The 26,724-nt window shown below is 40.8% G+C and overlaps 1 protein-coding gene across 2 annotated transcripts in view; it reads right to left on the minus strand.

Moving 5' to 3' along the window:
* Window positions 1–26,724, minus strand: part of USP47 (ubiquitin specific peptidase 47) — a 410,657-nt gene that overhangs the window by 275,368 nt on the left and 108,565 nt on the right. For both annotated transcript variants that reach the window (XM_053720262.1, XM_053720263.1), the window contains exon 2: window positions 2,046–2,105. In XM_053720262.1, the coding sequence (XP_053576237.1) occupies window positions 2,046–2,105 (60 nt within the window). The remainder of the gene's footprint in view (window positions 1–2,045; window positions 2,106–26,724) is intronic.

Below are 26,724 nucleotides of genomic sequence, written 5' to 3' on the forward strand. Positions count from 1 at the left end.
GGTGACTGGCAGGTTAGTGGTTCGGAGGAAGGAGAAGGCGTGTGAGGTGACTGGCAGGTTATTGGTTCGGAGGGAGAAGGCGCAGTTGCCTTCAGGAATGGGAAAAAATGGTTATGATGAAATTCTTATACAGAAGTAAAATCAAAAGCAAACACCATAGCCCTCTATAAACAAATGAGAGCAGTGACCAAAAGAGGGAGAGACTTAAAGGGACACTCAATCAAAATGAAAATTTCATTATTCAGATAGAGCATGCCATTTTAAAACAACTTTCCAATTTTCTTCCATTAACAAAATGTGCACAGTCTTTTATATTTAAACTTTTTGAGTCACAAGCTCCTACTGAGCATGTGCAAGAATAAGTGTGTATGCATTTGTGAATGCATTTGTTATTGGCTGATGGCTGCCACATGGTACAGGGGGAGTGGAAAAAAACATAACTTTTAAAATTGTCAGAAAAAAAAAAAACGACTACTTATTTGTAGTTCAGACTAAGTGCTATTGCATTGTCTTGTTATCTTGGATTTGTTGATTATGCAAATCTATTGTGTTAACTGGTCCTTTAATATAACAAATTTTGTCGCCAAGAATGACGCAAACAAAGATGACGCAAATGCAGAGGAAAAAACTTTTGGTGCCAAAGCTAATAAAAATGAAATGACGCAACTCACAACATAACAAGTCGCGTTAAAAAAAATTACGTCAATAATAAACGCAATAAATGACGCGACTTGCGTCACGACTTTGCATCAGAAAATTTTGCTCCAAAAATGACGCAATAAAAAGTAGCATTTTGCATCATTGTGAGCCTAGTTAGCCCACGAAAATTTTGAAATATAGACTTCAAGTTATAACTAACTGGAACCCGAGGTAAGAAAAAAATACCTTAAATCTCCCATAAACATAATTTCCATGTTTAAACTGTTAGACTGCAAAGGGAAATAGACAGACCTGACTCATGGCAAATATATGCAATATACATTAAAAACTTTATAATATAAAGTGCCAAACATAGCTGAGAGTGTCATAAAAATTATATATACTTACCAGAAGACACCCATCCACATATAGCAGACATCCAAACCAGTACTGAAACATATCAGCAGAGGTAATGGTAGAGGAGTATAATGTTGATCTGTAAAGGGAGGCAGCAGATAAATCCCTGCGACCAATTTACAGAGAGCCTAAGAATAGATTTCCCATAGGTAAAAACATGGTGTCATCAGGCAATACTCCATTTACATCCCTCAAAACACTGTACTTTGAGAGGAATTTGGGCTTCAAAATACTTAGAAGCACCTTTCACAGAAGAAAATCAAGCACATCTTGCTTCACCACCTCCACAGGAGGCAAAGTTTGTAAAACTGAGATATGAGTGAGGTTGGGGGGTGTATTTATAGGCATTTGAGGTTTGGGAATCTACCTCCTGGTAGGAATGAATATCCCATACGCCACTAGCTCATGGGGGGGGGAGAGAGAGAGAGAGAGAAGAGAGAGTTGCAAATCCAGATTTTAGTGTGTTGCACTTTCACAAGATGAAATCCAGCTCTGAATGCCCGCGAGTGGCAGACTTGTTCCACATTTTGATGTATTAGAAACCTGAATGCCCATGTCTACTATAAAATAATGAATTAATGCACAATGCCAACACAGAAGTATTAGTTTTCAAGGCCTTCTTTACAAAATAGCTCATCACAAAGCAAAAACAGTTTAGATTTTACAGTGCAGAAAAAGCCACACTCTATTTGTTAAAAGAAAAAAACACCACCATGCACTAAGAACCCCATGCGTCATTTGGGCTAGTGTTTAACCATAGCCCTTGGGTTGAATAGACTGGTCAGATTTTAAGAGCAACTCTGGTAGAGCACAGGTGAGTTGACCAGTAGATTGGTCAATGTGATTTACCAACATTTTCTCGATTATCAACAGCCTTAAAATCCATCCTGTCAGAGTACCATGCACTATGGCTATGCTAAGAAGCACTGCTTTATTCTGGACAAATATCAGGCAACGTCATGGCTTTAGCACACAAATATCTAGTCTACCTTTGAAAATTTCTTCTTCATTTCATTAAAGATACTTTGTCTGCAACTCCAAAACATGTCCTATGACAAAAACATGTAGATTAATTAGAATATCCAGGTGAGAAAATGACAAAAAAAAAAAAATTAAAAAAAAAAATATCTGTTAAACAAATTGTTGATAAGCATTCTTTAGCATTTAATTAACAGGAATATTTAATGAGATCATTGAAGTACACCAAGTAATTATCTTAAACCAGTACCGTTGGAGAAAGTAATTTATCAGGTAAACATAAATTCTGTTTTCTCCAACATAGGTGTGTCCGGTCCACGGCGTCATCCTTACTTGTGGGAACCAATACCAAAGCTTTAGGACACGGATGATGGGAGGGAGCAAATCAGGTCACCTAGATGGAAGGCACCACGGCTTGCAAAACCTTTCTCCCAAAAATAGCCTCAGAAGAAGCAAAAGTATCAAACTTGTAAAATTTGGTAAAAGTGTGCAGTGAAGACCAAGTCGCTGCCCTACATATCTGATCAACAGAAGCCTCGTTCTTGAAGGCCCATGTGGAAGCCACAGCCCTAGTGGAATGAGCTGTGATTCTTTCGGGAGGCTGCCGTCCGGCAGTCTCGTAAGCCAATCTGATGATGCTTTTAATCCAAAAAGAGAGAGAGGTAGAAGTTGCTTTTTGACCTCTCCTTTTACCGGAATAAACAAACAAACAAGGAAGATGTTTGTCTAAAATCCTTTGTAGCATCTAAATAGAATTTTAGAGCGCGAACAACATCCAAATTGTGCAACAAACGTTCCTTCTTCGAAACTGGTTTCGGACACAGAGAAGGTACGATAATCTCCTGGTTAATGTTTTTGTTAGAAACAACTTTTGGAAGAAAACCAGGTTTAGTACGTAAAACCACCTTATCTGCATGGAACACCAGATAAGGAGGAGAACACTGCAGAGCAGATAATTCTGAAACTCTTCTAGCAGAAGAAATTGCAACCAAAAACAAAACTTTCCAAGATAATAACTTAATATCAACGGAATGTAAGGGTTCAAACGGAACCCCCTGAAGAACTGAAATAACTAAGTTGAGACTCCAAGGAGGAGTCAAAGGTTTGTAAACAGGCTTGATTCTAACCAGAGCCTGAACAAAGGCTTGAACATCTGGCACAGCTGCCAGCTTTTTGTGAAGTAACACAGACAAGGCAGAAATCTGTCCCTTCAGGGAACTTGCAGATAATCCTTTTTCCAATCCTTCTTGAAGGAAGGATAGAATCTTAGGAATCTTAACCTTGTCCCAAGGGAATCCTTTAGATTCACACCAACAGATATATTTTTTCCAAATTTTGTGGTAAATCTTTCTAGTTACAGGCTTTCTGGCCTGAACAAGAGTATCGATAACAGAATCTGAGAACCCTCGCTTCGATAAGATCAAGCGTTCAATCTCCAGGCAGTCAGCTGGAGTGAGACCAGATTCGGATGTTCGAACGGACCTTGAACAAGAAGGTCTCGTCTCAAAGGTAGCTTCCATGGTGGAGCCGATGACATATTCACCAGATCTGCATACCAAGTCCTGCGTGGCCACGCAGGAGCTATCAAGATCACCGACGCCCTTTCCTGATTGATCCTGGCTACCAGCCTGGGGATGAGAGGAAACGGCGGGAATACATAAGCTAGTTTGAAGGTCCAAGGTGCTACTAGTGCATCCACTAGAGCCGCCTTGGGATCCCTGGATCTGGACCCGTAGCAAGGAACTTTGAAGTTCTGACGAGAGGCCATCAGATCCATGTCTGGAATGCCCCACAGTTGAGTGACTTGGGCAAAGATTTCCGGATGGAGTTCCCACTCCCCCGGATGCAATATCTGACGACTCAGAAAATCCGCTTCCCAATTTTCCACTCCTGGGATGTGGATAGCAGACAGGTGGCAGGAGTGAGACTCCGCCCATAGAATGATTTTGGTCACTTCTTCCAACGCCAGGGAACTCCTCGTTCCCCCCTGATGGTTGATGTACGCAACAGTTGTCATGTTGTCTGATTGAAACCGTATGAACTTGGCCCTCGCTAGCTGAGGCCAAGCCTTGAGAGCATTGAATATCGCTCTCAGTTCCAGAATATTTATCGGTAGAAGAGATTCTTCCCGAGACCAAAGACCCTGAGCTTTCAGGGATCCCCAGACCGCGCCCCAGCCCATCAGACTGGCGTCGGTCGTGACAATGACCCACTCTGGTCTGCGGAAGGTCATCCCTTGTGACAGGTTGTCCAGGGACAGCCACCAACGGAGTGAGTCTCTGGTCCTCTGATTTACTTGTATCCCTCGGAGACAAGTTTGTATAGTCCCCATTCCACTGACTGAGCATGCACAGTTGTAATGGTCTTAGATGAATGCGCGCAAAAGGAACTATGTCCATTGCCGCTACCATCAAACCTATCACTTCCATGCACTGCGCTATGGAAGGAAGAGGAACGGAATGAAGTATCCGACAAGAGTCTAGAAGTTTTGTTTTTCTGGCCTCTGTCAGAAAAATCCTCATTTCTAAAGAGTCTATTATTGTTCCCAAGAAGGGAACCCTTGTTGACGGAGATGGAGAACTCTTTTCCACGTTCACTTTCCATCCGTGAGATCTGAGAAAGGCCAGGACGATGTCCGTGTGAGCCTTTGCTTGAGGAAGGGACGACGCTTGAATCAGAATGTCGTCCAAGTAAGGTACTACAGCAATGCCCCTTGGTCTTAGCACAGCTAGAAGGGACCCTAGTACCTTTGTGAAAATCCTTGGAGCAGTGGCTAATCCGAAAGGAAGCGCCACGAACTGGTAATGTTTGTCCAGGAATGCGAACCTTAGGAACCGATGATGTTCCTTGTGGATAGGAATATGTAGATACGCATCCTTTAAATCCACCGTGGTCATGAATTGACCTTCCTGGATGGAAGGAAGAATTGTTCGAATGGTTTCCATTTTGAACGATGGAACCTTGAGAAACTTGTTTAAGATCTTGAGATCTAAGATTGGTCTGAACGTTCCCTCTTTTTTGGGAACTATGAACAGATTGGAGTAGAACCCCATCCCTTGTTCTCCTAATGGAACAGGATGAATCACACCCATTTTTAACAGGTCTTCTACACAACGTAAGAATGCCTGTCTTTTTATGTGGTCTGAAGACAACTGAGACCTGTGGAACCTCCCCCTTGGGGGAAGCCCCTTGAATTCCAGAAGATACCCTTGGGAGACTATTTCTAGCGCCCAAGGATCCAGAACATCTCTTGCCCAAGCCTGAGCGAAGAGAGAGAGTCTGCCCCCCACCAGATCCGGTCCCGGATCGGGGGCCAACATTTCATGCTGTCTTGGTAGCAGTGGCAGGTTTTTTGGCCTGCTTTCCCTTGTTCCAGCCTTGCATTGGTCTCCAAGCTGGCTTGGCTTGAGAAGTATTACCCTCTTGCTTAGAGGACGTAGCACTTTGGGCTGGTCCGTTTCTACGAAAGGGACGAAAAATTAGGTTTATTTTTGGCCTTGAAAGGCCGATCCTGAGGAAGGGCGTGGCCCTTACCCCCAGTGATATCAGAGATAATCTCTTTCAAGTCAGGGCCAAACAGCGTTTTCCCCTTGAAAGGAATGTTAAGTAGCTTGTTCTTGGAAGACGCATCAGCTGACCAAGATTTCAACCAAAGCGCTCTGCGCGCCACAATAGCAAACCCAGAATTCTTAGCCGCTAACCTAGCCAATTGCAAAGTGGCGTCTAGGGTGAAAGAATTAGCCAATTTGAGAGCATTGATTCTGTCCATAATCTCCTCATAAGGAGGAGAATCACTATCGACCGCCCTTACCAGCTCATCGAACCAGAAACACGCGGCTGTAGCGACAGGGACAATGCATGAAATTGGTTGTAGAAGGTAACCCTGCTGAACAAACATCTTTTTAAGTAAACCTTCTAATTTTTTATCCATAGGATCTTTGAAAGCACAACTATCTTCTATGGGTATAGTGGTGCGTTTGTTTAAAGTGGAAACCGCTCCCTCGACCTTGGGGACTGTCTGCCATAAGTCCTTTCTGGGGTCGACCATGGGAAACAATTTTTTAAATATGGGGGGAGGGACGAAAGGAATACCGGGCCTTTCCCATTCTTTATTTACAATGTCCGCCACCCGCTTGGGTATAGGAAAAGCTTCTGGGAGCCCCGGGACCTCTAGGAACTTGTCCATTTTACATAGTTTCTCTGGGATGACCAACTTGTCACAATCATCCAGAGTGGATAATACCTCCTTAAGCAGAATGCGGAGATGTTCCAACTTAAATTTAAACGTAATCACATCAGGTTCAGCTTGTTGAGAAATGTTCCCTGAATCAGTAATTTCTCCCTCAGACAAAACCTCCCTGGCCCCATCAGACTGGTTTAGGGGCCCTTCAGAACCATTATTATCAGCGTTGTCATGCTCTTCAGTATCTAAAACAGAGCAGTCGCGCTTACGCTGATAAGTGTGCATTTTGGCTAAAATGTTTTTGACAGAATTATCCATTACAGCCGTTAATTGTTGCATAGTAAGGAGTATTGGCGCGCTAGATGTACTAGGGGCCTCCTGAGTGGGCAAGACTCGTGTAGACGAAGGAGGGAATGATGCAGTACCATGCTTACTCCCCTCACTTGAGGAATCATCTTGGGCATCATTGTCATTGTCACATAAATCACATTTAATTAAATGAGAAGGAACTCTGGCTTCCCCACATTCAGAACACAGTCTATCTGGTAGTTCAGACATGTTAAACAGGCATAAACTTGATAACAAAGTACAAAAAACGTTTTAAAATAAAACCGTTACTGTCACTTTAAATTTTAAACTGAACACACTTTATTACTGCAATTGCGAAAAAATATGAAGGAATTCTTCAAAATTCACCAAAATTTCACCACAGTGTCTTAAAGCCTTAAAAGTATTGCACACCAAATTTGGAAGCTTTAACCCTTAAAATAACGGAACCGGAGCCGTTTTTAACTTTAACCCCTTTACAGTCCCTGGTATCTGCTTTGCTGAGACCCAACCAAGCCCAAAGGGGAATACGATACCAAATGACGCCTTCAGAAAGTCTTTTTCTATGTATCAGAGCTCCTCACACATGCGACTGCATGTCATGCCTCTCAAAAACAAGTGCGCAACACCGGCGCGAAAATGAGGCTCTGCCTATGATTTGGGAAAGCCCCTAAAGAATAAGGTGTCTAAAACAGTGCCTGCCGATATAATCTTATCAAAAAAAATAATAATTAACTGCTATTCAAAGGTAGTATAAAACAGTCACTTAAGCTACTGTAAAGTTATGTGTTGCAATATTTTCCATGAACATCATATTGACCAATGCCTCCCACAGGACATACATTAAAGTGCAATATGGGTTATAAAACATACTACACAACTCAGTGTTTTAAAAAAAGGACATTGGACTTACTCATCTATATGAAAAAAAAAGCTGTTTAACACCATTGTGACCGAGGACGTGCCAGGAACGTCCTACAAAAAAATACCCTTAATGACGAAGGACGTTCCTGGCACGTCTTCTGGGGTTTCAAGCGGTGGAAACGATCCTGATCGCTTCCAGCCGCTTTCATGGTATTGCAGTGATGCCTCGATATTGAGGCATCCTGCAATACCATTTTTTACACACCGATGCAGAGAGAGTCACTCTGTGGCCCTCTATGCACCGGTAGCGATGGTGCCGATCGTTGGTAGGTGGGAGCCTTAGCAGGGAGGCGGTCCATCACTACCCGGCATCCGGTTCCTGTATGTGCAATGTGTACGCCGGAAGGGTGGGGGGGGGGGGGGGCCTGCGCAGAAACTACAGCCACCAATGTAATTGAATGGGAAGGAGGGAGAGGGAAAAAATAAAGAGCAAATGATCGGGGGGGGGGGGGGGGCAGCTACACTACAGAAAAATTTATATTTTATAAAAATAAAAAAAATAAAAACATTTTTTTGGGGGGCAAACTGGGTACTGGCAGACAGTACCCAAGATGGCGGCAAATAGGTAGCAGGGGGAGGGTTAGAGAGCTGTTTTGGGGGGCATCAGGGAGGTCCATCATAGCTGAATAGATATTTTTTTTTTTTTTTTAAATCAGGGGGCGGCGCTTGCTAGCAAGAGGTGAAGACGTATGTACTGAGAGCTCCTCTGCCTAAACTGATCAATAATGGATATATGTCCAATTTTATAGCAAACTAATCTACTAAAAATTTCAGGGGTCTGAGATAACTACATTTTTTAGCCCTTTACGGAGCAAAAATCTACTATTTGCTGATTTCTGAGCTTCTTTAGCAGCCCTAGGGGTGGAGACATACAGCATCTGACGAGACTGTGTGGATACGAACTTTCCTCGTAACTGAAGTGTATTTTCCCCATAGTTATTACCACAAAACTATGGCTATTGCGTTACACAAGTTTGAAGAGACCGTTTGTGAGGTCTTGGAAGAATACTATTTAGAACTGAGACTACTATTGACGCAACCCCTCAAAAAGGTCTCCCCCCCCCCCATGTGGCGCGCAAGATGGCGGTGGAGAACCAGTACCCATTTGTGGAAAACAAGATCCTTCATTTATACCTGTTGGACTCCAAAGTCAACTTCCTAACCTTCATATAACAAAGTCATCTGAAAAGTCAGAAAGCTATAAGCTGGAAAATCTATTTGTCACAGAACCTGCAACCCGTTTACGGCCTCACCATGAGATAGAGGACACGGTACCTCTAGCAGTGGCTGACGTCTTAGTAGGAGATTTCATCAATCATCGCGGTCCGTGTGATGAAAGACCACTAGGCTGGACGAGAATCCCGAACCTTAGCAGCACTATGCCGGTATCAGAGTAAGTTAGCGGCGCGGAGCCGACTACCCATGCGGGTATTCCTAAAGAAGCAATAGCACACAAGCAGAGCCGCATAACCAATTTGTGCTCAGCGCTCCAGTGCTGGGTAACAATTTACCAATGGCCTGACTTTTGTTGCGGAGGAACTATGATGAGCCCATGCATTCAGCCTCATATGCTCTCCTTCTTGGGACGACTACTGAAGACTGGAGTAATATTTGCCTTAGGCATAGGTTGAAGACACGGTTGTATAACTTTTGACCATAGCCTGCATTGACTGTCAGGAACTGTGTGATGAAATCCCTCTGCTCGCATTTAAGAAGGTCTTTGAGCTAAGATCTCACTAAGGGGAACATTGGACATAGTTTATTATTCTGTCTTATTTCTCGCATAGTAGGCAGGGTGTTTTTTTATTTATTTATTTTTTGCTCCTTTTTTGGGCAGGGATTGTGGTTATCTCTCAACCTATTTCCTGATTGAAGTTGGTTTGAAGACTATAGTGTTGTTGAATGCCTGCACTATTACTCATTTGTTTCACTGACTCAGAGTTCATGTATCTTCATTTCTCAGTAATCCTTATCTAGCCGAATCCCACTCTCTAGGAAGATGTATGTTCTGAAATATTTGTAATTACATTCTTTACAGAGTTTCAAAGCTAACATGTACAAACTTTATTTAGCGCATCTGTCAGCATCTTAAATTCAGTATTGTTATATCAAATCCATAGTTATATAATAGAAATACATAATATAATCTACTTTAACCATTGCTATTTATTTTATGTTTAAGAGATAGCTTCTTATAAGCCTGTTCACAAGAGATTCATAGTTTCCTTATGACATTGCCTTATCACTGCATCCAGGGAAATATCCCTATAATGTTATTTTTTTTGTGTACTTATATCCACTGAAAATGTTTATGTACAGTGAGGGAATACTTAATCTTTAACATTCAAGGGATGTGTAGCCTAGACATCGTAGTAAACCGCACTATATCCATCTGTAGATACTTATAAATGCCCTATATCTAATATAACTAAACACTCAATTTCTGTTTAAGCTGTATATAACATCAAGATCTATTTTGTATTAGGGCGACTTGAGGAAAATACCACTCATTTATAATTTAATTATAGATTTATCAGGCTAATTAAAAGGTTTCTATACCTAATATATTTATTTTTCTTAAGGGCTTGGTTTGAGTAACCCTTACACACTATTTCTGCCTTGCTTGCTATGCTTATTATATACTATGGATATAATTGTTCCATAAGCTATTATATCAGGGATTGCGTATACTATATATCACGTAGCTGCTATTTAACGCCGATATTTTATTTCAATTTATAATTTAGTAGTTATCTTGCCTGCTTTTCATGCCCTCTCCCTTTAACTTTAAACAAAACATTTTAGCATAACTACCCTCCCCTCTAAGTTTAGTAGATAGCTTAATATATTCTTACTCTCATTCAACAGAATGTTTATATTATACAGGTACATCTTTAGAACTTTCATTACTTTATACAGGCACATCCCTAGGGCTTTCATTACATTACTTGCTGTACACGTAGGAATGAGTTACATTAGTTTTTCAGTATGTTATAACTATATTGAGTACATCTGGAAATTTTACTTAGCAACATCTTCCCTTGTGCTTATTTACTGGGGGTTTGCCATACCTATATTCTGCTAACCATTTACCTATGTATATATAGACTGTAACAATATGTCAAAACTAGATATCTATGGAGACATACTGTATCACATTCTACGCCTGTGATAACCCAGGTATAGGCTTAATGTCCCATTCTAATATACCTATAGTAACTACCTAAAAAGAGATGCAGATGGGTTCATTAGTTAAATTGCTATTGTTCTCATATATTATTGCTCCCTAATTGATATATGTATTTTGAGCTTGTGGCTATTTTCTTAAGAAAGGGCCTAAGTGTAGCACTATAAATCCATTCACCACTTGTACTCTATATTATTAACACCTGACGTTATATATAGTTCCTCCTATATGCATACTACCGACTCCATTCCTCATCATCTTGATCACTTCACTATTATAATATAGATGACTCCCCCCCCCCCCCTTTTAAACTTGGTTACTAACTTAAACACTCTAATTCAATAACTTATATTTTAAGCGGTGCTTACCCGCTGATTGTTATTGACCATTTCTTAACCCCCCCCATACTATATACTCATTTATCTTTTTTTGTTTTGAAGCTCATAAAGAGCTACCCATCTGACAATCCGCTATATTTTACATTCCTAGACCATTTGGCATCAAAATTTGGCTTCTAACTTGTCAGTCTACTATGCTATTGTATTGTAAAACCGAGGTTTCACTAGCCTACTTACTGTTAATTTTATAACTGTGGAAACATTTCCCTTTATTCTGTTTTTATCCTTTTATTCTTTTCTGTTGTTAAAAGGCGATCAGTGTTCTATGTTTGTTGTGTAAAACCTCAATTAATTTTTTTTTTTTTTAAAAATCATCATTTTTAGTACTGGCAGACTTTCTGCCAGTACTTAAGATGGCGGGGACAATTGTGGGGTGGGGGAGGGAAGATAGCTGTTTGGGAGGGATCAGGGGGTGGGATGGCTGATCTCTACACTAAAGCTAAAATTAACCCTACAAGCTACCTAATTAACCCCTTTACTGCTGGGCATAATACAAGTGTGGTGCGCAGCGGCATTTAGCAGCCTTCTAATTACCAAACAACAATGCCAAAGCCATATATGTCTGCTATTTCTGAACAAAGGGGATCCCAGAGAAGCATTTACAACTATTTATGCCATAATTGCACACGCTGTTGCAAATAATTTCAGTGAGAAACCTAATTTTTTTGAAAAAGTTTGTGAACAAGTAAACGATTTTTTTTTTTATTATTTGATCACATTTGGAGGTGAAATGGTGGCATGAAATATACCAAAATGGGCCTAGATCAATACTTGGGGTTGCCTACTACAACTAAAGCTAAAATTAACCCTACATGCTCCCTAATTAACCCCATTCACTGCTGGGCATAAAACACATGTGGTGCGCAGCGGCATTTAGCGGCCTTCTAATTATCAAAAGGCAACGCCAAAGTCATATATGTCTGCTATTTATGAACAAGGGGGATCCCTGAGAAGCATTTACAACCATTGTGCCATAATTGCACAAGCCGTTTGTAAATAATTTCAGTAAGAAACCTAAAGTTTGTGAAAAAGTGAACAATTTTTTTTTTAATTGATCGCATTTGGCAGTGAAATGGTGGCATGAAATATACCAAAATGGGCCTAGATCAATACTTTGGGTTGTCTACTAAAACAAAATATATACATGTCAAGGGATATTCAGGGATTCCTGACAGATAGTGTTCCAATGTAACTATCGCTAATTTTGAGGGGAAAAAATTGTTTGGAAATAGCAAAGTGCTACTTGTATTTATTGCCCTATAACGTACAAAAAAAGCAAAGAACATGTAAACATTGGGTATTTCTAAACTCAAGACAAAATTTAGAAACTATTTAGCATAGGTGTTTTTTGGTGGTTGTAGAGGTGTAACAGATTTTGGGGGTCAAAGTTAGAAAAAGTATGTTTTTTCCATTTTTTCATCATATATTTTTTTTTTAATAGTAAATTATAAGATATGATGAAAATAATGGTATCTTTAGAAAGTCCATTTAATGGCGAGAAAAACGGTATATAATATGTGTGAGTACAGTAAATGAGTAAGAGGAAAATTACAGCTAAACCAACACTGCAAAAATGTAAAAATAGCCCTTGTCCCAAACAGTCAACAAATGGAAAAGTGGTTTGGTCACGAAGGGGTTAAACAAAATCAAATACAGCAGCATCCATTGCAAACTTACTACTAAGGGGTCGATTTATCACAGACTTCGCCTGCCTTTGTCCCCCTACGACTGCAGGTTTTCAAAAGAGAACCTGCAGTCTGTAATTATCAAGCAGCGGCCATCAGACCTCTGCTTCCATAATATCAATCTCCCTGGTCTCGTCCAACCTGGGAGTTTGACAGCTCCCGCCCACACGTGATTGGCTGTAAGTGGACAGGGGGCGGTGTTGCACAAGAGCGCAAAATTGTTTTCTTGTGCAATGCCGAATTCAGTCCACCAGAGGTGAGCTGCGGCGGACATGGATGCATATGCATGCCCCTATTAGGGCTGTCAAAAATAATCGTCACACCGATGCATCACGATGCAGCAGTGAACGATTCTGCATCGATGCAGTGAAGGCTCTTAATCGATTCCGGGTCAGTGACGTCATGGGCAGGGGATTCGGTATGTGAGGAAATGAGTCTTGTACTGTCAGTTTCCTGTTTTCCTCATTGCTCCGTTTTTAAACTTCACTGTTGTTATGGAGCCACAATATAAGCCTTTCCAAGCCGCCTCCTCCCCTGTATGTCATTGCGTTTATATTTTTATTGCAAGCAGCCATCGTTGGTGTCTTACCTGACCCCCGCGGTATGTGAGGAAATGGAACACTCTGGTTTACTCATTGCTCCGTTTTTAAACTTCACTGTTATGGAGCCACAATATAAGCCTTTCCAAGCCACCTCCTCCCCTGTATGTCAGTTCGTTTATTTTTTTATTGCAAGTACTGTGAGTTTGCCCTCCCTTCACTGACTGCTGCTTTATTTAATACTATTGGTATTGGTAGTACTAGCAGTCAGTGCCTATCACTGTTCTACGTAGTGCAATATTGTGCACGTCAGAGAGAGGCTCTCGGTAGCCAGTGTCACAGGAATTCATATAATCCCTCTGAATTAGCTGCTGATAACGTAGAACAGTGATAGGCACTGACTGCTAGTACTACCAATACCAATAGTATTAAATAAAGCAGCAGTCAGTGAAGGGAGGGCAAACTCACAGTACTTGCAATAAAAAAATAAACAAACTGACATACAGGGGAGGAGGAGGCTTGGAAAGGCTTATATTATAAAGACAGGTGACATAGAACAGGCAACTCCCAGATAGGCACCATTAACCCCATACATGCCAGGCGAGTCTGACAGGGAACTCCTGTGAATCAGGACTTCCTGTGCACACTGCGCAGATATCTGACCCAGAGAGCATTACCAATAGACCTCCTCTCACATGTTCCGGTCAGGAATTTTTATGACACCTATCCTAAAGAGCCGACAGCAGCCTCATGTAAACAGTGAATCTTTTCTTGTATTATAGATTCACTGTTTACTGTTGCGGTCTCTGCTGCATGTTTCCTCTCTGTCAGAACCCTAGCCCAAACGAGCATTTGAGGGTTGCTATTAGATACAGTAAGTCAAAAGTTTTACAGCAACCCTCAAATGCTCGTTTGGGCTAGGGTTCTGACAGAGAGGAAACATGCAGCAGAGACCGCAACAGTAAACAGTGAATCGATAATACAAGAAAAGATTCACTGTTTACATGAGGCTGCTGTCGGCTCTTTAGGATAGGTGTCATAAAAATTCCTGACCTGAACATTTGTGTGAGAGGAGGTCTATTGGTAATGCTCTCTGGGTCAGGTTTCAGATGTCTGCATGTACTCCGTGAGAATGTTTGAGTGAGTACACTGCTGCTGGTTTTCCTTTGTAAAATAAATCTACAGATACATTTCTGTGCATATTGTAGTATTATGTTTATAAGTGCTCTTCCATCTTACACAGTTGTTTAAAAGATTATTATATATATATATACACACACACACACAATATATATATATATATATATATATATATAAATGTGTGTGTGTATATATATATATATATATATATATATATATATATATATATATATGTGTGTGTGTGTGTGTGTGTGTGTGTGTGTGTGTGTGTGTATGTATATATATATATATATATATATATATATATATATATATATATATATACACATATATAAATACAGTGGGACCTCGGTTTACGAAATTAATCCGTTCTCCGGGACGTTTCGTATTTCGAAAAATTCGTAAACCGAAACACGGTTTCCCATAGGAATGCATTGAAAACCAATTAATGCGTTCCGGAGGTGAGAAAAAAAAGTCAAACACAGTATTTTATCTGTTTAAAACTCTTTATAAAGTGCACTTTAAAGGCATAAATACTGTACATAATATTTCAAACATCCAACTTTATGTTTTAAAACATCACACATCAACTTTTAAAACATGGCAGACTGTTGGTAACATGGTACAGTACACTTTAACTGTACTGTACATAAATAACACGTCAACAGGGAAAACATGGAAAATAGCAAAACAATTTCAACACTGTTTGGAAGATGAGGACGACGAGGGCAATTGGGCAGCACTAACACAAGCAGGTTCTTCTTCATGTCTAGGCTGTTTTTGTAGGAACCTTTCCATTGTCTGCTGCCTCTGGCGCCTTTTAAGCATCCCTCGGAAAGGGGACATGATGTCTGTGTCAAAACTGCTCACAAGTCTGTGGGCTAGAGCCTTATCTGGGTGGTGCTGCTGTACAAAAGTCTGTAGGTTTACCCACATTTGGCATGCCTCCTTGAGTTCCGTGGAAGAGAGCTGTTCCTCACTCATTTCCTCCTCCTCCTCCTCAAATGCGATCTGCTCCTCCATCGACTCCTTCTGCAATTCCACCAGCTCCTCAGTGGTTAGGTCACGGTTGTGTTCCTCCACCAGCTCGTAGACATCCTCCTCAGTCACCTCCAGGCCCATGGTCCTCCCCAAGGAAACAATTTCCTCCAACACTGTTGACTCTGGTGCAGGTGCAGAAGCACTGGAGGCAGGTTTTACAACACAGTCTGGCCAAAGGTTGCGCCAAGCAGAATTTAGGTTTGTCTGGCTGACCCGGCCCAGGCAATGGTGATAATCTGCAGACAGCTCACAATGTCAAAATGCTCTCTCCAAAATTCATGGAGGGTGAGGCTTGAGCGATCTGTCATCTCAAAGCATCGCTGGAAAAGCTCCCTTGTGTAGATTTTTTTAAAATTGGAGATGACCTGCTGGTCCATTGGCTGGAGTAGTGGGGTGGTGTTAGGAACATGACCTTGATGAAATTAAAGTCCTCCAGCAAGTCTTCCTCGAGGCCTGGAGGATGGGCAGGAGCATTGTCCATGAGCAGCATGGCCTTGAGTGGCAGGTTATTATCCACAAGGTACTTCTTCACAGCAGGACCAAAAACCGCATTGACCCACTTCACAAACAAGAGGCGTGTGACCCAAGCCTTTGGGTTAGACTGCCACAAAACGCTCAACTGCTCCTTGTTCACCTTGTGTTTCTTGAAGGCCCGTGGGGTCTCTGAATGGTAGACAAGCAGGGGCTTGATCTTAAGGTCCCCACTGGCATTGGCGCAGAACAGGAGGGTAAGACGGTCCTTCATCGGCTTGTGGCCAGGCAATGAGGTCTCCTGTTCTGTGATGAAGGTACGCTTTGGCATCCTCTTCCAGAAGAGTCCAGTCTCGTCGCAGTTGAAGACCTGCTGAGGAAGGTAGCCCTCTGAAACTATGACTTCCAGGAACTCCGTAGCAAAATCTTCAGCTGCAGCAACATCGGAACTTGCAGCCTCTCCATGCCTGACCACACTGTGGATGCCAGATCTGTTCTTGAACCTTTCGAACCACCCCCTGCTGGCCTTGAAGCCTTCTGCATCTGCTGACGTTCCTGGCTGTTGTTTGAGGAGGTCAGCATGCAAGGCCTTGGCTTTTTCGCAGATGATCGCCTTGGTCACTGAGTCCCCTGCACGCTGCTTCTGTTCAATCCAGAGCAGGAGCAACTTCTCGACCTCCTCCAGAACAGGTGGCCGTTGCTTGGAGACCCGGGTGACTCCCTTGGCTGCATCTCTCCCAGTAATCTTCTCTTTCATTTTTAGGATTGTACCGATTGTGGATGCACTCCTTCCATACTCTTTGGCAAGGTCAGTCAATCGCATTCCTCCTTCATGCTTCCTGATGATTTCCTTCTTGTCCTCAAGCAGAATCATCTGCTTCTTCCTCTTCCCAGCTTCCGCTGCTTTCTTGGGTGCCATGACACCACCGTCCCTAAGTATGCAAAAAAAATTAAAAATGCTTTACACCCACATGAGCTGGCATGGAAAAACAACCCCACAATGCAAAAAAGGCATGCACAGCACATGAGCTGGCATGGAAACCACACTAAAAGGCATGCACAGCAGATGAGCTGTAACAGGCATGCACAGCAGATGAGCTGTAACAGGCATGCACAGCAGATGAGCTGTAACAGGCATGCACAGCAGATGAGCTGTAACAGGCATGCACAGCAGATGAGCTGTAACAGGCATGCACAGCAGATGAGCTGTAACAGGCATGCACAGCAGATGAGCTGTAACAGGCATGCACAGCAGATGAGCTGTAACAGGCATGCACAGCAGATGAGCTGTAACAGGCATGCACAGCAGATGAGCTGTAACAGGCATGCACAGCAGATGAGCTGTAACAGGCATGCACAGCAGATGAGCTGTAACAGGCATGCACAGCAGATGAGCTGGCATGGAAATCACCCCCCAGAATGCAGAACACACAGTAAAAGGCATGCAAACAACCAAGCTCAGCTCCCTACCTTTCCACTTCTTGAGATGCACCAAAAAGGCTCCAAAAACTGCTCCAAAAACTGCTCCAAAATCTTCTGCCAATGGCTCCAAATCACGCATGGGGCAGGGGGGCGGATCTATAAACCAGGACACTTTTTTTCGTATTGCGGGAAAAATTCGTAAACCGAGGCATTTTTTCTCAGAAATTTTAATTCGTAAACCGATTTTTCGTTTACCGAGGCGCGCGTTAACCGAGGTCCCACTGTATATATATATATATATATATATATATATATATATATATATATATATATATATATATATAATATGAAATAGAACAAGATCATGAAAATCATGGGCAGTAATCGTGATGCATCGCGATGCATCGTAGAATCGAATCGTATCGAATCGTTACAATGATAATCGTAATCGAATCGTGAGACAAGTGAAGATGCGCAGCTCTAGCCCCTATGCACCGTAGCATGATAAATCAAACCCTAAGGGGTAGATTTGTCATACCCCGGGCGGACATGATTCGCTATAGCGAATCAGGTCCGCCCTGCATCGCTAAATGCATACGTTGTCAGCATTTAACATTGCACAAGCAGTTCTGTTGAACTGCTTGTGCAATGCCGTCCCCTTCAGATTCGCGGACGATTGGCTAACAGGGGGTGTCAATCAACCCAATCATATAGGATCAGGCAGATTGCTGTCTGCAGTCTCAGTGGACGAGTAAAGGAGCAGCGGTCTTAAGACCGCTGCTTCTTAACTCCTGTTTCTGGCGAGCCTAAAGGCTCGCGCGGAAACAAACGTTTCCAGGGCCATTCGACCCTTAATATATTGGCCCCTAAATCTCATTGGCTGATCAATATAACCCCCCACAACTCTATTAGTATAGAAAGATATTTCTATGTGACCTTAAAAGGGACAGTAAAATCAAAATTATACTTAAACGGACAAAGCTGACATTTAAAACAACTTTCCAATTTACTTCTTTTAACAGTTTTGGTTAGTTCTCTTAGTATCCTTTATTAAAGAGTAATCCTAGGTGGGCTGAGGAGCTTGCACATGTCTTTAGTTATTTGGCAGCAGTGTTTGCAACACTTTATAGCAATGTTATACAAAGCTCCAAAAAGTGCCACCTTAAACTGCTAGACACACGTGCACACTCCTAAGTTCCTATCAGCTTACCTTGCAATGTTTCATCATAGGGGAAAATGTAATATTGCACAAAAGGATTCTTGTGCAATGCCACCACCTGCTCCAGTGCAACTAATTGCACTAGATCAGGATATTTCAATCAAGAAAAATGGAGTACAGCCTCAATTAGGAAAAACATAATTTATGGAAGAACTTACCTGATAAATTAATTTCTTTCATATTAGCAAGAGTCCATGAGCTAGTGACGTATGGGATATACATTCCTACCAGGAGGGGCAAAGTTTCCCAAACCTCAAAATGCCTATACATACACCCCTCACCACACCCACAATTCAGTTTAACAAATAGCCAAGAAGTGGGGTGATAAGAAAGGAGCGAAAGCATCAAAAATAAGGAATTGGAATAATTGTGCTTTATACAAAAAAAATCATAACCACCAGAAAAAAGGGTGGGCCTCATGGACTCTTGCTAATATGAAAGAAATGAATTTATCAGGTAAGTTCTTACATAAATTATGTTTTCTTTCATGTAATTAGCAAGAGTCCCTGAGCTAGTGACGTATGGGATAGCAGATACCCAAGATGTGGAACTTCCACGCAAGAGTCACTAGAGAGGGAGGGATAAAATAAAGACAGCCAATTCCGCTGAAAAAATAATCCACAACATAAATCAAAAAGTTTTAATCTTATAATGAAAAAAACTGAAATTATAAGCAGAAGAATCAAACTGAAACCGCTGCCTGAAGTACTTTTCTACCAAAAACTGCTTCAGGAGAAGACCAAGTTGCTGCTTTGCAAATTTGATCAACAGAAGCTTCATTCCTAAAAGCCCAGGAAGTAGAAACTGACCTAGTAGAATGAGCCGTAATCCTTTGAGGCGGGAACATAACCGACTCTACATAAGCATGATGAATCAAAGACTTTAACCAAGATGCCAAAGAAATGGCAGAAGCCTTCTGACCTTTCCTGGAACCAGAAAAGATAACAAATAGACTAGAAGTCTTTCTAAAACCTTTAGTAGCTTCAACATAATATTTCAAAGCTCTTACTACATCCAAAGAATGTAAAGATCTCTCCAGAGAATTCTTAGGATTAGGACACAATGAAGGGACAACAATTTCTCTACTAATGTTAGAATTCACAACCTTAGGTAAAAATTTAAAAGAAGTCCGCAATACCGCCTTATCCTGATGAAAAATCAGAAAAGGAGATTCACAAGAAAGAGCAGATAACTCAGAAACTCTTCTAGCAGAAGAGATGGCCAAAAGGAACAACACTTTCCAAGAAAGTAATTTAATATCCAGAGAATGCATAGGTTCAAACGGAGGAGCCTGTAAAGCCCTCAGAACCAAATTAAGACTCCAAGGAGGAGAGATTGACTTAATGACAGGCTTGATACGAACCAAAGCCTGTACCAAACAATGAATATCAGGATGATTATCAATCTTTCTGTGAAAAAGAATAGAAAGAGCAGAGATTTGACCTTTCAAAGAGCTTGCAGACAAACCCTTATCCAAACCATCCTGAAGAAACTGTAAAATTCTAGGAATTCTAAAAAAATGCCAAGAGAATTTATGAGAAGAACACCAAGAAATGCAAGTCTTCCAGACTCGGTAATAAATCTTTCTAGACACAGATTTACGAGCCTGAATCATAGTATTAATCACTGAGTCAGAGAAACCTCTATGACTAAATCAAGCGTTCAATCTCCATATCTTAAAATTTAATGATTTGAGATCCTGATGGAGAAATGGGCCTTGAGATAGAAGGTCTGGCCTTAACGCAAGTGTCCAAGGTTGGCAACTTGCCATCCGAACCAGATCCGCATACCAAAACCTGTGAGGCCATGCTGGAGCCACCAGCAATACAAACGAACATTCCATTAGAATTCTGGAAATCACTTTTGGAAGAAGAACTAGAGGCGGAAAGATATAAGCATGTTGATAATTCCAAGGAAGCAACAGCGCATCCACCGCTTCCGCCTGAGGATCCCTGGATCTGGACAGATACCTGGGAAGTTTCTTGTTTAGATGAGAAGCCATCAGATCTATTTCTGGAAGTCCCCAGGTTTGAACAATCTGAAGAAATACCTCTGGGTGAAGAGACCATTTGCCCGGATGTAACGCCTGGCGACTGATATAATCCGCTTCCCAATTGTCTACACCTGGGATGTGAACCGCAGAGATTAGACAGGAGCTGGATTCCGTCCATACAAGTATCCGAGATACTGCTTTCAACCAGAAGCAATGAAAAAGTGAGACTTAAATAATGTGAAAAAACATAATTTATGTAAGAACTTACCTGATAAATTCATTTCTTTCATATTAGCAAGAGTCCATGAGCTAGTGACGTATGGGATATACATTCCTACCAGGATGGGCAAAGTTTCCCAAACCTTAAAATGCCTATAAATACACCCCTCACCACACCCACAATTCAGTTTAACGAATAGCCAAGAAGTGGGGTGATAAGAAAAAAGTGCGAAAGCATATAAAATAAGGAATTGGAATAATTGTGCTTTATACAAAAAAATCAAAACCACCACAAAAAAATGGCGGGCCTCATGGACTCTTGCTAATATGAAAGAAATGAATTTATCAGGTAAGTTCTTACATAAATTATGTTTTCTTTCATGTAATTAGCAAGAGTCCATGAGCTAGTGACGTATGGGATAATGATTACCCAAGATGTGGATCTTTCCACACAAGAGTCACTAGAGAGGGAGGGATAAAATAAAGACAGCCAATTCCTGCTGAAAATAATCCACACCCAGAATAAAATTTTAATGAAAAAACATAAGCAGAAGATTCAAACTGAAACCACTGCCTGAAGTACGTTTCTACCAAAAACTGCTTCAGAAGAAGAAAACACATCAAAATGGTAGAATTTAGTAAAAGTATGCAAAGAGGACCAAGTTGCTGCTTTGCAAATCTGATCAACCGAAGCTTCATTCCTAAACGCCCAGGAAGTAGAAACTGACCTAGTAGAATGAGCTGTAATCCGACTCAACATAGGCATGATGAAATAAAGATTTCAACCAAGATGCCAAAGAAATGGCAGAAGCTTTCTGGCCTTTTCTAGAACCGGAAAAGATGACAAATAGACTAGAAGTCTTTCGGAAAGACTTAGTAGCTTCAACATAATATTACAAAGCTCTAACAACATCCAAAGAATGCAATGATTTCTCCTTAGAATTCATAGGATTAGGACATAATGAAGGAACCACAATTTCTCTACTAATGTTGTTAGAATTCACAACCTTAGGTAAAAAATTCAAAAGAAGTTCGCAGCACCGCCTTATCCTGATGCAAAATCAGAAAAGGAGACTCACAAAAAAGAGTAGATAATTCAGAGACTCTTCTGGCAGAAGAGATGACCAAAAGAAACAAAACTTTCCAAGAAAGTAATATAACGACCAAAGAATGCATGGGTTCAAAAGGAGGAGCTTGAAGAGCCCCCAGAACCAAATTCAAACTCCAAGGAGGAGAAATTGACTTAATGACAGGTTTTATACGAACCAAAGGTTGTACAAAACAATGAATATCAGGAAGATTAGCAATCCTTCTGTGAAAAAGAACAGAAAGAGCAGAGATTTGTCTTTCAAGGAACTTGCGGACAAACCTTTATCTAAACCATCCTGAAGAAACTGTAAAATTCTCGGTATTCAAAAAGAATGCCAAGAAAAAAGATGAGAAAGACACTAAGAAATATAAGTCTTCCAGACTCTATAATATATCTCTCTAGATACAGATTTACGAGCCTGTCACATAGTATCAATCACAGAGTCAGAGAAACCTCTTTGACCAAGAATCAAGCGTTCAAAACTCCATACCTTAAAATTAAGGTTTTGAGATCCTGATGGAAAAAAGAACCTTGAGACAGAAAGACTGGTCTTAACGGAAGAGTCCACAGCTGGCAAGAGGCCATCCGGACAAGATCCGCATACCAAAACCTGTGAGGCCATGCTGGAGCTACCAGCAGGACAAACGAGCATTCCTTTAGAATATTGGAGAATACCCTTGGAAGAAGAACTAGAGGCGGAAAGATATAGGCAGGATGACAGATAATGCATCCACTGCCTCCGCCCGAGGATCCCGGGATCCGGACAGATACCAGGGAAGTTTTTTGTTTAGATGAGAAGCCATCAGATCTATTTCTGGGAGTTCCCACATTTGAACAATCTGAGGAAATACCTCTGGGTGAAGAGACCATTCGCCCAGGTGCAACGTTTGGCGACTGAGATAATCCGCTTTCCAATTATCCATGCCTGGGATATGAACCGCAGAGATTAGACAGGAGCTGGATTCCGCCCAAACCAAAATTGATTGATGTATGCCACAGTTATGACATTGTCTATCTTAAAACAAATGAACAACTCTCTCTTCAGAAGAGGCCAAGACTGAAGAGCTCTGAAAATTGCACGGAGTTCCAAAATATTGATCGGAAATCTCACCTCCTGAGATTCCCAAACCCCTTGTGCCGTCAGATACCCCCACAAAGCTCCCCAACCTGTAAGACTTGCATCTGTTGAGATTATAGTCCAGGTCGGAAGAACAAAGAAGCCCCCTGAACTAAACGATGGTGATCTGTCCACCATGTCAGAGAGTGTCGTATAATCGGTTTAAAGATATTGAGATATCTTTGAGTAATCCCTGCACCATTGGTTCAGCATACAGAGCTGAAGAGGTCGCATGTGAAAACGAGCAAAGGAGATCGCATCTGATGCGGCAGTCCTAAGACCTAAAATTTCCATGCATAAGGCTACCAAAGGGAATGATTGTGACTGAAGGTTTTGACAAGCTGATCAATGTTAAACTTCTCTTGTCTGACAAGGACAGAGTCATAGACACTGAATCTATCTAGAAACCTAAAAAGGTTACCCTTGTCTGAGGAATCAATGAACTGATTGGTAAATTGATCCTCCAACCATGAACTTGAAGAAACAACACAAGTCAATTCGTATGAGATTCTTCGAAAATGAGAAGACTGAGCAAGTACCAAGATATCGTCCAAATAAGGAAATACCAAAACCCTGTTCTCTGATTACAGAAAGAAGGGCACCGAGAACCTTTGAAAAAAATTATTGGAACTGAGGCTAGGCCAAACGGTAGAGCCACAAAACTGGTAATGCTTGTCTAAAAAGAGAATCTCAGACACTAAAAGTGATCTGGATGAATCGGAATATGCAGATACGCATCCTGTAAATCTATTGTAGACATATAATGCCCTTGGTAAACAAAAGGCAGGATAGTCCTACAGTTACCATCTTGAATGTTGGTATCCTTACATAACGATTCAATATTGATAGATCCGGAACTGGTCTGAAGGAATTGACCTTCTTTGGTACAATGAAGAGATAAAATAAAACCCCAGCCCCTGTTCCAGAACTGGAACTGGCATAATTACTCCAGCCAACTCTAGATCTGAAACACATTTCAGAAATGCTGAGCCTTTGCTGTGTTAACTGGGACACGAGAAAGAAAAAAATCTCTTAGCAGGAGGCCTTAACTTGAAGCCAATTCTGTACCTTTCTGAAACAATGTTCTGAAACCAGAGATTGAGAACGGAATTGATCCAAATTTCTTTGAAGAAAACTTAATCTGCCCCATACCAGCTGAGCTGGAATAAGGGCCGCACCTTCATGGGTACTTAGGAGCTGGCTATAGGTTTCTATAAGGCTTGGATATATTCCAAACTGGAAATAGATTCCAAACTGATACCGCTCCTGAGGATGAAGGATCAGGCTTTTGTTCCTTGTTGTGAGGAAAGGAACGAAAATGATTATTAGACCTAAATTTACCTTAGATTTTTTTATCCTTTGGTAAAAAAGTTCCCTTCCTTCCAGAAACAGTTGAGATAATAATTTATTACCCTGGAAAGAAAGAGAAAGCAAAGTTGACTTAGAAGACATATCAGCATTCCAAGTTTAATCCATAAAGCTTTTCTAGCTAAAATAGCTAGAGACATATACCTGACATCAACTCTAATGATATCAAAAGATGGTATCACCAATAAAATTATTAGCATGTTATAGAATAATAATAATGCTATAAAATTATGATCTGTTACTTGTTGCGCTAAAGCTTCTAACCAAAAAGTTGAAGCTGCAGCAACATCCGCTAAAAATATAGCAGGTCTAAGAAGATTACCTGAACATAAGTAAGCTTTTCTTAGAAAGGATTCAATTTTCCTATCTAAAGGATCCTTAAATGAAGTACTATCTGCCGTAGGAATAGTAGTACATTTAGCAGGAGTAGAGACAGCCCCATAACCTTAGGGATTTTGTCCCAAAAACTCTAATCTGTCAGATGGCACAGGATATAATTGCTTAAACGTTTAGAAGGAGTAAAAGAATTACCCAAATTATTCCATTCCCTGGAAATTACTTCAGAAATAGCATCAGGGAGATTAAACACTTCTGGAATAACTACAGGAGATTTTAAAAACCTTATTCAAACGTTTAGATTTAGTATCAAGAGGACCAGAATCCTCTATTTCTAATGCAATTAATAATTCTTAAAATAAAGAACGAATAAATTCCATCTTGAACAAATACAAAGATTTATCAGCATCAACCTCTGAGACAGAAACCTCTGAACCAGAAGAACCATTATCAGTATCAGAATGATGATGTTCATTTAAAAATTCATCTGAAAAAAGAGAAGTTTTAAAAGACTTTTATGTAAACTAGAAGGAGAAATAACAGACATAGCCTTCTTAATGGATTTAAAAAAATAAAATCTCTTATGTTATCAGGAACACTCTGAAAATTAGATGTTGACGGAACAGCAACAGGTAATGTAACAGTACTAAAGGAAATTTTATCTGCATTAATAAGTTTGTCATGACATGCAATACAAACAACAGCTGGAGAAACAGATACCAAAAATTTATAGCAGATACACTTAGCTTGGTAGCTCCAGCACCGCGCAGTGATTTTCCTGAAGTATCTTCTGACTCAGTTGCAACGTGGAACATCTTGCAATATGTAATAGAAAAAACAACATATAAAGCAAAATTGATCAAATTCCTTAAATGACAGTTTCAGGAATGGGAAAAAAAAATGCCAGTGAACAAGCTTCTAGCAACCAGAAGCAATAAATAATGAGACTTAAATAATGTGGAGACAAAAGAGACGCCCATATTTTTTTTAGCGCCAAATAAGACTCCCACATTATTTGGCGCCTAAATACTTTTGGCGCCAAAAATGACGACACATCCGGAACGCCGACATTTTTGGCGCAAAAGAACGTCAAAAAAATGACGCAACTTCCGGCGACACGTATGACGCCGGAAACAGAAAAGATTTTTTGCGCCAAAAAAGTCCGCGCCAAGAATGACGCAATAAAATGAAGCATTTTCAGCCCCCGCGAGCCTAACAGCCCACAGGGAAAAAGTCAAATTTTTTAAGGTAAGAAAAAATGATTGATTCAAATGCATTATCCCAAATATGAAACTGACTGTCTGAAAAAAAGGAATGTTGAACATCCTGAGTCAAGGCAAATAAATGTTTGAATACATATATTTAGAACTTTATAAAAAAAGTGCCCAACCATAGCTTTAGAGTGTCACAGAAAATAAGACTTACTTACCCCAGGACACTCATCTACATGTTGTAGAAAGCCAAACCAGTACTGAAACGAAAATCAGCAGAGGTAATGGTATATATATATATATATAAGAGTATATCGTCGATCTGAAAAGGGAGGTAAGAGATGAATCTCTATGACCGATAACAGAGAACCTATGAAATAGACCCCGTAGAAGGAGATCATTGAATTCAAATAGGCAATACTCTCCTCACATCCCTCTGACATTCACTGCACGCTGAGAGGAAGCGCATATCAACGTAGAATCTAGCACAAACTTACTTCACCACCTCCATAGGAGGCAAAGTTTGTAAAACTGAATTGTGGGTGTGGTGAGGGGTGTATTTATAGGCATTTTAAGGTTTGGGAAACTTTGCCCCTCCTGGTAGGAATGTATATCCCATACGTCACTAGCTCATGGACTCTTGCTAATTACATGAAAGAAAAGGTGGAAACAAGTATGACGCCCACATTTTTTGGTGCCAAGTATGACGCCACATACTCTGGCGCTTAAAACGACGCCCAAAAAACGTCTGTCACACATACGTCAAAAAATGACGCAACCACGAACAAACTTCCGCCGTCAACTATGGTGCCGGAAATGA

This window comes from Bombina bombina, chromosome 7 (genome assembly GCF_027579735.1).
Source record: "Bombina bombina isolate aBomBom1 chromosome 7, aBomBom1.pri, whole genome shotgun sequence".
Classification (NCBI taxonomy): Eukaryota; Metazoa; Chordata; class Amphibia; order Anura; family Bombinatoridae; genus Bombina; species Bombina bombina.